The 12,349-nt window shown below is 43.3% G+C and overlaps 1 protein-coding gene across 1 annotated transcript in view; it reads left to right on the forward strand.

Moving 5' to 3' along the window:
• Positions 1–230: 230 nt before the first annotated feature.
• aup1 (AUP1 lipid droplet regulating VLDL assembly factor) overlaps positions 231–12,349 on the forward strand; it is a 27,033-nt gene continuing 14,914 nt past the window's right edge. The window contains exons 1-5 of the mRNA XM_088991097.1: positions 231–817; positions 2,020–2,157; positions 3,301–3,451; positions 4,884–5,071; positions 6,561–6,633. Of these exons, the coding sequence (XP_088847223.1) occupies positions 777–817; positions 2,020–2,157; positions 3,301–3,451; positions 4,884–5,071; positions 6,561–6,633 (591 nt within the window). The 5' untranslated portion in view covers positions 231–776. The remainder of the gene's footprint in view (positions 818–2,019; positions 2,158–3,300; positions 3,452–4,883; positions 5,072–6,560; positions 6,634–12,349) is intronic.

Consider the following 12,349-nt stretch of genomic DNA (forward strand, 5'->3'; position numbering starts at 1 on the left):
ATTAAAGATTAAAAGTTTTCTGATTCTGATTCATCACTGTATTATTATTATTATTATTATTATTATTATTATTATTATTATTATTATTATTATTATTATTATTATTATTATTATTATTATTATTATTATTGTTGTTGTTGTAAAACACGTCGATCGGCGGAATTAATCGTCATTTTATATGTATGGGTGACGAACGCCCACAAGAGGACGAACCAAGTGCGAAAGGAGTTTATTTTGAAAGTACAGTTATAGTCTAAAGTGCAGATAATTATTTGTGATGAATTATAACCGAGAGAAACAGCATTGAAATTCACGAATTTTTGACAGTTGCGCCTTGATTCAAGTGTGTTGTGGCATGTGGCAAACAAGTTAATTACCAAGTGACCATAAAAATGACCGATTGAGATAGGTTTATTAGCACATTAACTTTAATTATACATTATATTCTTCAGGATCCACGATTTCGTTTGTTTTATTTTTGGTGACCTTTCATTTTTTTCTGGGTTTGTCCCGGAAGTAATTCGGTAAAGGTTATTTTAGCGAGTACTTCCAGCACTGCGAACAAAAAGATTTTTTTTTAGCTCCGTCGTAAACTTATACTGGGGATTTTTATAAAAGTTTTCATTCCACGTTTTGTCAACAATAACTTTCACATAGGTTTGCTTGGTTCGTGTTCGAATGATACGTTTGTTTCTGTGAACGTGATGACCGATTTATTTTTCGAGAGAAGGTCTGGTTGTTTATTCCCTCTTAAGTGAACACTTGACGTAGCAGACATGGAGACTCCGGTTATCGAAGATATGATTGACTTTCGCCGGTAAGTCCTTCGAAGTGATCGATGTTATGTAACGCTAGCTGCGACATTCCGCCCCAAATGTTGGCATGAGTGTCGCTAATTACCTCTGCAGTGATACCTTCTTTAGCTCACTCGACTCGAAATATATATGAACAGTGTCTCAAATCAGGGTGAGCTAAGGCTTTGAATTGAATGGGTACGACCCAACGTCGTACCCATTCAAATGTTACGCTTCAAAAACATGCACGTATTGCTCCACGTCGTAAGTTAAGGCTGTAACTGTAGGGATGTGACAACAATTTTCAACCATATTTCATCACTCATTTTCTAATAGCATATTAAAGTGCATTTAACTAGCTTTCAAATAATGTATAGATTATTGTTCTATGACAAATAAGAGAATAATGGAATTTTTAATTTTCGAAATATGAGATTTTCTGCCTGTAATGACACAGTTAAAACAATGAAAATCTGTGACCGAGTTCTTTATTACAGTTTAAACTATCATACCTTTCTTAATTTTTGGCATATTTTAAGGAGTAAGGTACCATTGGAAAGCTTTTGAAATTCTAAACAAGAAGGGAAAACACAAGAAAAGATCGAAAATATAAATGATCAAATATCAACGATCGAATGCAGGCAGATTTTCGTCAGAAATAAAAAATGGCTGTCACTGAATACTAGGAAAGAAAATTGCAAGCTGTAGAAATATATATGCTGATGCTTTTTCGTGCTTGATACTTGTCAGTTATGGAGAAAAAAATGTATATTTTACCACTTCTATGAGTTATAAAAATACAACTTACTCACCTTTATAAACTGTAGTGTTAGCAAAAAGAGCGTAAACTTCAATCCATTTTTTCCCCCGTTTCTTTTTGTCGTATTGGGAAATTTCAAGAACCAGCATGGAGGGAAACGTGAATAGGTCATCATAAAATGCATAGCTTGTAAAATCCCACCAAAACCCATGACGTACTTCACAAAAATCCAATGATATACGACTGCGAGTATAGAGTCCGCTCGCTTCACTGGACAGAAACAATCGCGGTGGAATATAGCTCACTGTAGCGTACCTACTAACTGGCTGAAATGACAGGTCAACTCAAGTCGTTACGTAGTACTCGGACTGTTGAAATAAAATGAGTCATTGACATGGTTCGTGAACATTCTATGCCATTTCTCATGTAGTATTCTATATAATTCCCATTTTATTTTTTACACAGGTTCCCCAAAGACACACTCGTGTTCCTGCTGTTGGTGATTTACTTTCCAGTTGGTGTTTGTTTGATGTTATTACGGATTTTTATTGGTGTCCATGTATTCTTGGTCAGCTGTGCACTACCTGAAAGTTTGTTAAGAAGGTAGGTAACTAACTATAAATGGACTGTCTTGCATGGCAAACCTTGATTATTCAAAATGTTGGCACAGTACAGTAATACCTCAGTTTACGAACTTAATTGGTTCCCAGAAAGTTTGTGGAAGGCCAAAAGTTCATCTGCCGAACATTTATTTCCCATATGAAGCCATTAAAAATGAGAATAATCCATTCCCAGGTCCCCATAAAATATAATTTTCTGCTAAATACGCCTTAAAACTACACAAAATACACCTTATTTTACGTATAATAAATGTTCTATTCTATTGTAATGAAAGAAATACTGTATAATAAAGTCATTGTATTTACTTTTACGATGGTCGTTGATGTACTTGCCTCTTGATGACATCCGAGTGAAGTTGCCATGCTTTCTCGGCGATAATAACTTCACACACACTGTCCCCCGCTAGCTGATTTTCGTTAATCGAGATCAACAGAAGTTTTTCAACCTCATCTATTGCCTTAGACCGTTGCTTAGATAACACGGAAACACCCTGAGCCACACGTAGCAATGGTCGACTTAGCATAATGGTACTGGGACAGCTAAGTCACACAAACGCTCACCTCGTTGGTGTTTTATGATGATATCCTCCTTCTGCCCGACCGTAAATTTGTTTTGTGTCCTCTTCGGCTAAAAACTAGCCTGTGGTAGGGTCTTTTTCGGTCCCATAATAGAAAGAGTACTCCACTCGAGAACAAACGGCGTCTGCACTCAAAGAAAGGGGGTGTGGAAAACTAGTCCGCCAGCCACCGTGGCGCTGTTCGACTGTGTGGTTTGGTTCGTCCGCCGAAAACTAGTTCGTCTGCCAAGATTATATTCTCGCAAATTTAATGTTCGTAAGGTAAAAAGTTTGGTAGCTAAAGCGTTCATAAGCCGAGGTATCACTGTACGTGAATGTACTTGGCGATAGTCTCATATCAAATTGTTTTGTTTTCAAATTTTTTGACAGCTTTATTGCCTAAATTATTTCCCTCCATCAAGTTGCTGTGAGCTGTTTCTTGTCTGCAATGTTTCCTTTTCTCTGTGCAATCAAGTAGTCAATAACCTCTTGTCCTTGTTGAACTTATGTTTTAAATCCGTATTGTTTGTTTGGGAGAGGTCACCATTTATCTTCCTCTATCTTAACAGATTCGTTGTGAGGGTTATGTGCTCAGTCTTGGGAATGCACGTGAGGCAAGAAAATCATCGATCCAGAGACAAAAACAGCAAACTTTACATATGCAACCATGTGACTGAATTTGATCACAACATAATCAACCTCCTGACCCCCTGCTGCACTGTGAGTCAGCCTTTTTTCCTCTTTGTGTCTACTCAATGTTGTTACTGGCGAACCTGGTCTATTTGAGTTATTCCCGGTTTAATGGGGTCACCGTTGCTGGCTACCTAGCATCTATTAGCTGTCTAACTAGCTAGCTATCTATTAGTCATCTATTAGCTAGCTATCTAACTTGCTCTATTTGAGTTATTTCCGGTTGGATGAGGTCACCGTTGCTGGCTACCTAGCTAGCCATCTATTTGCTATCTATTAGCTGTCTAACTAGCTAGCTAGCTATCTATTAGTCATCTATTAGCTAGCGAGCTAACTTGATCTATTTGAGTTATTCCAGGTTGAATGAGGTCACTGTTGCTGGCTACCTAGCTTGCCATCTATTTCCTATCTATTAGCTGTCTAGCTAGCTAGCTCGCTATTTATTAGTCATATATTAGCTAGCTAGGGCGGCCCGGTAGTCAAGTGGTTAGCACGCCAGCTTCACAGTGCAGAGGTCGCCGGTTCGCGTCCCAGTCCGGCCTCCCTGTGTGGAATCTGTATGTTCTCCCCGGGCCCGCGTGGGCTCTCTCCGGGTCCTCCGGTTTCCTCCCACACTCCAAAAACATTCATGGCAGGCAGATTGACCACTCCAAATTGTCCCGAGGTGTGAGTGTAAGAGTGACTGTTGTACGTCTTTGTGTGCCCTGCGATTGGCTGGCAACCAATTCAGGGTGTCCCCCGCCTCGTGCCCGAAGACAGCTGAGATAGGCTCCAGCACCCCCCGCGACCCTAATGAGGAATAAGCGGTACGGAAAATGGATGGATGGATGGATTAGCTTCATCTAATTTGAATTATTCCTTGTTGAACGGGGTTACAGTTGATGGCTACCTATCTATTTGCTATCGTTTAGCTGTCTACTATTGAAGGGAAATCTTTTTTAGCACACTAGTGACTTTATTCTTGTTTCTTTTTTCCTCTCTTCACTTCTTTTTATTTATCTACCTATCCAACTGTCTATCGATCGAGCTAGCTATCTTGCTAGATAGCTAGCTATTTGCTATCTATTAGCTATGTTCCTAGCTGGCTCTCTAGTTGGCTATATATTAGTAATAATAATAATACATTTGCGATCTATTTGCTAGCTTTCCATCTATTTGAGTTACTTCCGCGTTGAGTGAATGCTGGCGCTTGTGGCTGCCGCTGCTCACCGACAGAAAAACTTATCCTGTTGCTGTAAAGTGACCTTGAGAGTTTTGAAAGGCACTTCTAAATGAAATGTATTATTATTATTATTATTATTATTATTATTATTATTTTATTATTATTTTATTATTATTTTATATATTTTTCCGGTAATTCTTGACTGTAGATCAAGGTGTCACTGCACTTGATTCCCTGCTGAAAATGTATTGATTTTGAAAGACGTTCTGAAGTGAGCGATGTGTCTCATTTGTTGACTAGCCCCAGTTTGAGGGCTCGACAGGTTTTGTTTGTTGGGCCAGAGGTTTCATGGAAGTGCACTCCGGGCTTGGCCAAGCAGCCATAGGAGAGTCGCTTCAGAGGTACTGCTCCACCGATGGGGCGGTACCGTTGCTGCTGCTGCCTGAAGAGGACACCACAAATGGACGTGCTGGCCTCTTGAAGTTCAGGTTCATGTCGCTCCATAACGGCTCTTTGTCTTCAAATTGTCATCAACTTGCGATGCACAGGAGTACAGTGACACCTCAGCTTACAAATTTAATTGGTTCCCAGAAAGTGTGTCTAAGACAAAAAGTCCGTCTTCCAAACATTTATTTCCCCTAAGAAACCATTAAAATTAGAATAATCTGTTCCCATGTCCAGATAAAACATACTTTTCTACTAAATAAGCCTTAAAACTGTCATGATCTGGTTGGCGACCACCGGGTAGCGCTGTCAGCCCTGCCTGCTGCCTCGCAGGTGCTGGTCGTTACAATCAGTGACACTTAAAAGGACCCCGGGCACGACTATCCGGTGTCGGGTCATTGTTTCTGCATGTTATTTGCATTGTATGCTGTGCATGCGTTTGTTTCATCTTGGCAGACTTTTAATCTTGGTCTTTATTTTGATACTTTGTATTTTTCTGTTTGAAAAATTGTGATATTTTAGATTCTATTCCTGTTGACTTTATTTTAATACAATTTCTCAAATACAAGCTGCTCCTACATGCTGCCTGCTTTTTGGGATCCACATCTGCCATCACCACCTTGCGAAACGTGACATAAACGACACAAAATTGACCTTATTTTATGTATAATAAATGTGATGTTGGATTGTAATGAAAGAAATAAACTGGACTATATAATAAAGTGGTTCTATTGACCTTTGTGATAGTCGTTGATGTCGTTGCCTCTTGATGATATCCGAATGAAGATGCGATACTACCCTCACTCACACTGTCCCCTGATAGCTACTTTTTGTTAATCCAAATCAACAGAAGTTTTTCAACCTCTTCTATTGCCTGAGACCCTTGCTTAGACAACACAGAAACACCCTTGGCCACACGTAGCATTGGTTGACCATGTGTACTGGTACCGGGACGGTAAGTCACACAAACACTCACCTCGTTGGTGTCTTCTTCTGCTGCTCGACCATCATTTTCTTTTGTGTCGTCTTTGGCTTAACACTAGCATGTGGTGGGGTCTTTTTCGCTCCCATAATAGCAAAAGTACTCTACTCTATAACAAACCACGTCTGCACTCAAAGAAAGGGGGTGTGGAAAACTAGTCCGCCAGCCTCTTCGACCGTGTGGTTTGGTGTTCATTCGCCAAAAACTAGTCCGCCAGCCACTGTGGTGCTCTGTGTGGTTTGGTTCGTCCGCCGAAAACTAGTTCGGCAGCCAAAGACTATATCCTCGCGAATTTAATGTTCGCGAGGCGAAAAGTTCGTGCGCTAAAGCGTTCGTAAGCTGAGGTATCACTGTATAGATTTATTGTCAAGACAGTTCACTGGAAAATAGTCGGGTTACAGAAAATATTGACACTTTTACAAAGGGGCACACATTCACAACAGTTCACATTCACGTGATTGTATTTGTCATTATTTTTTAGAGTGGTCATCTTTTTTGACAAAGTGCATACTCTAACTAACAAATATATTTGTGTTTTTCCCCTTTCTCAGTTCTTGGCCCTTTTCTCTGACGGACTCAATTCAACCTGTGGCTTTGAGAGTTGCAAGACCTCTCATTGCTTTGGTAATATTTTTTTCTCTGGATATTTAATTGGCTTAAATAAGCAGACATTTGGCATCATGGTTTGGATGTACCTTTATTTGTCTCGCAGTGGAGAAATGGACATTTCACAGCAGCAAAGTTATGCGAGGAAAAGGAAAGGAAAGAAACAAGTAGAAAAACAAAATTCAGGAGCGGCTGGAAAGGCAGCCACTGTCGCGACGCCATCTTGAAGTAAAAAAAAAACAAATTGTTACCCTAAGAATGGATTCTTCCATTTTTCGTCATTTCTTTTCAAAAAACGTGAATGGCTAAACCAAACGATGACGTTATTATATTTATTACTACAGTAATTTCATGGGTAGAAAGAACATGCTGCACTAGTATCATAAAAAAGACATGACAAATTAGTATGGCGGACACTCGTAAAGGCTAATGTAATCAAATTCCTTCATAATAATATTAATACTGATTGGATTGGATTTGCCTTTATTAGTCTCTCAGTAGAGAAATGTACATTTCACAGCAGCAAAGTTATGAAAGAAATGAAAGTAGAAAAGCAAGACACAGGAGCTGCTGGAAAGGCAGCCACTCTTGCGGCGCCGTCTTGAAGTCAATAATAATAATACATTTCCTTTATGAGTGCCTTTCAAAGCTCTCAAGGTCACTTTACAGTCACAAGTTTTTCTGTGGGTGAGCAGCGGCAGCCACACGCGGCAGCGTTTACTCACCCCTGAAGTAACTCAAATAGATAGAAAGCTAAGAGTTAGCTAGCTATCTATTTCAGATTCAGAAAGCCTTATAGCCCTACTATAGCCTAATAGTCCTTCTTCTTTTCCTTTCGGCTTTTCCCCTCAGGGGTTGCCACAGCGAATCAATGTCCTCCATCTATCCCGGTTTTGTGCATCCTCTTCTCTCACACCAGCTACCTTCATGTCCTCTTTGACCACATCCATAAACCTCCTCTTCGGTCTTCCTCTCGGTCTCCTGCCTGGCAGTTCAAGGCTCAGCATCCTTCTCCCTATACAGTCACTCTCTCTCCTCTGGACATGTCCAAACCATCTCAGTCTTGACTCTCTGACTTTCTCTCCAAAGCCTCTAATATGAGTTGTCCCTCTAATGTACTCATTCCTGATCCTATCCAGCCTGGTCACTCCCAAAGAAAACCTCAACATATTCAGCTCTGCTACCTCCAGCTCTGCTTCCTGTCTTTTCTTGAGCGGCACTGTCTCCAGTCCAAACATCATGGCTGGTCTGACCACGGTTTTATACACTTTTCCTTTCATCCTATCTGAAACCCTTCTATCACACATCACACCTGACATTTTTCTCCAGCCGCTCCAGCCTGCCTGGACACGCTTCTTCACCTCTTTTCCACACTCGCCATTGCTCTGGACAGTTGACCCCAAGTACTTAAAATCCTCCACTTTATCTCTTCTCCCTGCAGCGTCACTCTTGCACTTGGATCCCTCTCATTCACACACATATATTCCGTCTTGCTGCAACTGATCTTCATTCCTCTCCTTTCCAGGGCATGTCTCAGAATCAGAATCAGAATCAGAATCATCTTTATTGCCAAGTATGTAGAACACACAAGGAATTTGTTTCCGGTAGAACACGCTGCACTAGTATCGTCGTCAAAAAAAAACTGCTAAGTGGCACTTTACAGTTCCATTTTGGCTACTGTTGAAAGAGTTCAAAGTGTTCAAAGAGTTAATGGCTTGGGGGAAGAAGCGTTTAAATGTCTGCTGGAGTTGGTGCGCATGGATCGGTAGCGCCTGCCTGAGGGGAGTAGCTGGAAAAGGTGGTGGGCAGGGTGCGGAGGGTCCAGTAGGATTTTCCGCGCCCTAGTTTGGATTCTTGCAGTGTGCAAGTCCTCGAGAGTGGGTAGGGCGGTGCCAATGATTTTTTCCGCCGTCCTAACTGCCCGTTGAAGTCGGATTTTGTCCATTTTTGTGGCGGCCCCGAACCAAACGGTGATGGAAGAACACAGGATGGATTCGATGACAGCACCTCCTGTGGCAGGCCATGCTTCTTTAGCAGCCTCAGGAAGTACATTCTCTGTTGGGCCTTTTTCAGGATAGAGTTGGTGTTGACCTCCCACTTCATGTCCTGGGAGACTGTGATTCCCAGGAACTTGAAGGTATCAACGGTTGACACAAGGCAGTTGGATAGTGTGAGGGGTAGCTGTGGTGATGGATGTTTCCTGAAGTTCACGATCATCTCTACTGTCTTGAGCGTGTTCAGCTCCAGGTTGTGACGGCTGCACCAGAGCTCCAGCTGCTCCACTTGTTGTCGGTACGCAGACTCGTCGCCGTCTTTGATGAGACCGATGACCGTGGTGTCGTCTGCGAACTTTATGAATTTGACAGCTGGGTGCGTTGAGGTGCAGTCGTTCGTGTAGAGAGAGAAGAGCAATGGAGAGAGGATGCATCCCTGCGGGGCTCCAGTGCTCATGGTTCGTGTTGTGGATGATATATTTCCCAGTCTGACCTGTTGTGTCCGTCCTGTCAGGAAGCTGAGGGTCCACTGGCAGATCGTAGGGGACATACCAAGCTGGAGAAGTTTGGGGATGAGGAGTTCTGGGATGATGGTATTGAACGCAGAGCTGTAGTCCACAAACAGGATCCTTGCGTAGGTTCCTGTGTTGTCAAGGTGGTCGAGGATGTGGTGCAGTCCGATGTTGACTGCATCCTCCACAGACCTGTTTGCCCGGTAGGTAAACTGAAGAGGATCTAGCAGAGGTCCGGTGATGTTCTTTAGGTGGTTCAGCACGAGGCGTTCAAAGGACTTCATGACCACAGATGTCAGAGCGACAGGTCTATAGTCGTTCAATCCCGAGGGTGCTGGTTTCTTTGGAACTGGGACGGTAGACAGTAGACTGTTTGAAGCAGGATGGGACTTCACACTGCTCCAGGGATCTGTTGAAGATTTGTGTGAAGACCGGAGCCAGCTGGTCAGCGCAGACTCTCAGGCAGGAGGGGGACACTCTGTCAGGTCCTGCAGCTTTCTTGATCTTCTGCTGCTTGAATAGCCGTCTAACGTCCAGTTCGTGGATCTGTAGGGCAGAGGGCGGAGATACGGTAGTTTCTGGTAATGGTGGGCAGACCGGGGAAATGGGGGTGTCCTTTTCAAATCGGCAAAAGTATGTATTTAACTCATCAGCCATACCATTGTTGTACACTGCTTGGGGGGATGTTAAACGATAATTTGTTATTGCTTTCAGGCCATTCCACACCGATGCAGAGTCGTTAGCGGAGAACTGTTTGTTAAGCCTCTCCGCATAACGTTTCTTTGCGACGTTAATTTCCTTCGTCAGCCTGTTTCGGGCGAGTTTGTAAACTGCTCGATCGCCGCTTTTAAATGCGGATTCTTTCTCTTTCCTAAGCTGCCTGAGTTTGGGAGTGAACCATGGCTTGTTGTTGTTGAATGAGTGGAAGGACTTTGTTGGTACACACATGTCCTCACAGAAACTGATGTATGATGTTACAGTATCTGTGTATTCATCCAATGTGCCCGTTTCAAAGTTTCAAAGACGCTCCAATCAGTGCAGTCTAAGCATTCTTGTAGCGATAACTTTGCTTCATCTGTCCATGTTTTAACTGTCTTGACTACCGGTTTTACACATTTGAGTTTCTGTTTGTATGTGGGAATTAAGTGGATTAAATAGTGGTCAGAAAGACCCAATGCTGCATGCGCAACAGACCGGTATGCGCCTTTGAGTGGTGAAACAGTCAATATGCTGCTTATATTTGGGAAGTTCACGGTTTAAACGTGTTTGATTAAAATCGCCCAAAATGATCAGGGGTGATTCTGGATATTTCAGTTCGAGATGATTTACATGGTCCGCTAGCGTTTGTATACACGCGTTAGCATTAGCTTGTGGCGCGATGTACACGGCAACGAGAATAAAGGAAGCGAACTCACGTGGCGAATAGAATGGCTTGCAGTTGAGAGACAGCGATTCCAAAGCAGGGCTGCAGTGTGCGTCGAGCATCGTGACATCGGTGCACCATTCTTCGTTGATGTAGAAGCATAGTCCACCGCCTTTGGATTTCCCCGATTGCTCCGTGTCACGGTCGGCCCGAAGGAGACGGAATCCGGGTAGGTGTAGCGCGGAATCCGGGTGGCGGTCACTAAGCCAAGTCTCAGTGAAGCACAGCGCAGCAGAGCGGGCAAACGTTTTATTGGTCTTTGTGAGAAGCAGAAGTTCGTCCATCTTGTTTGGTAGTGAGCGTAGATTAGCGAGGTGGATCGATGGGAGCGGCGTTCGAAATCCATGCTGCCGTAGCTTGACGAGCACGCCGGCTCGCTTCCCCCTCCTACGCCGGCGTCTCAAAGCTCTGCACAGAGCTGCTACGCCGCTCGTGAGCAGCCCCGAAAAACCTTGTAGATTTTGGTGTGTCGGTGAAAATAGTCCAAGAGTGGATTCCCCAATGCTCAGTAACTCTTCCCTCGTGTAACTGAGTCGCGTTGGATCGCAAAAAACAAATGAAAATGACAAAACCAGGAACAATACTAGAGAGTGTGTGACCGAGGCTGCCATCCGCGGCGCCATCTTGGATCTATCTCTAGTTTCTCTGCCACCTGTTCCCTGTTCTCGCTACAGATCACAATGTCATCTGCAAACATCATGGTCCAAGGAGATTCTTGTCTAACATCGTCTGTCAGCCTGTCCATCACCAGAGCAAACAAGAAGGGGCTCAGAGCTGACCCCTGGTGGAGTCCCACCTCCACCTTGAATTCCTCAGTCACACCGACAGCACACCTCACAACTGTCTTACAGTCGTGATACATGTCTTGTACCGCTCTGACATACTTTTCCGTCACTCCAGACTTCCTCATGCAATGCCACAGCTCTTCTCTGGGCACCCTGTCATACGCTTTCTCCAGATCTACAAAGACACAATGCAATTCCTTCTGACCTTCTCTGTACTTCTGTATCAGCATTCTTAAAGCAAACACTGCATCTGTCGTGCTCTTTTTTGGCATGAAGCCATACTTCTGCTCACAAATGTTCACTTCTGCTCTTAGTCTAGCTCCAACTACTCTTCCCAGAGTTTCATTGTATGGCTCATCAACTTTATTCCTCTGTAATTAGTACAACTCTGCACATCTCCTTTGTTCTTAAAAATGAGCACGAATACACTTCGTCTCCATTCTTCAGGCATCTGTTCACCATCTAAGATCTTGTTGAATAACCCAGTCAGGAACACCACCGCCACCTCTCCAAGACATTTCCATACCTCGATTGGTAAATCATCAGGCCCGAGTGCCTTTCCCCCCTTCATCCTCTTCAGCGCCCTCCTCACTTCATCCTTGCTAATGCTTGCTACGTCTTGGTCCACAACAGTCACGTCTTCTACTCTTTGTTCCTTCTCATTTTCCTCATTCATCAATTCTTCAAAGTACTCTTTCCATCTTGCCATCACACTACAGGCACCTGTTAATACATTGCCATCTCTATCCTTAATCACCCGAACCTGCTGCAGATCCTTACCATCTTTGTCTCTGTCTCGCCAGCCTGTAAAGATCAGTCTCACCTTCCTTACTGTCTAGCCGAGCATACAAGTCATCATAGGCCTCTTGTTTGGCCTTTGCCACCTTTACTTTAACCGTGCACTGCATCTCCTTGTACTGCTGTCTACTCTCGTCCGTCCTCTCAGTGTCCCACTTCTTCTTTGCTAACCTCTTTCTCTGTATACACTCCTGCACCTCCCCATTCCACCACTAAGTCTCC

Source organism: Hippocampus bargibanti, linkage group LG02 (assembly GCF_051943395.1).
Source record: "Hippocampus bargibanti isolate YZ-2025 linkage group LG02, ASM5194339v1, whole genome shotgun sequence".
NCBI lineage: Eukaryota > Metazoa > Chordata > Actinopteri > Syngnathiformes > Syngnathidae > Hippocampus > Hippocampus bargibanti.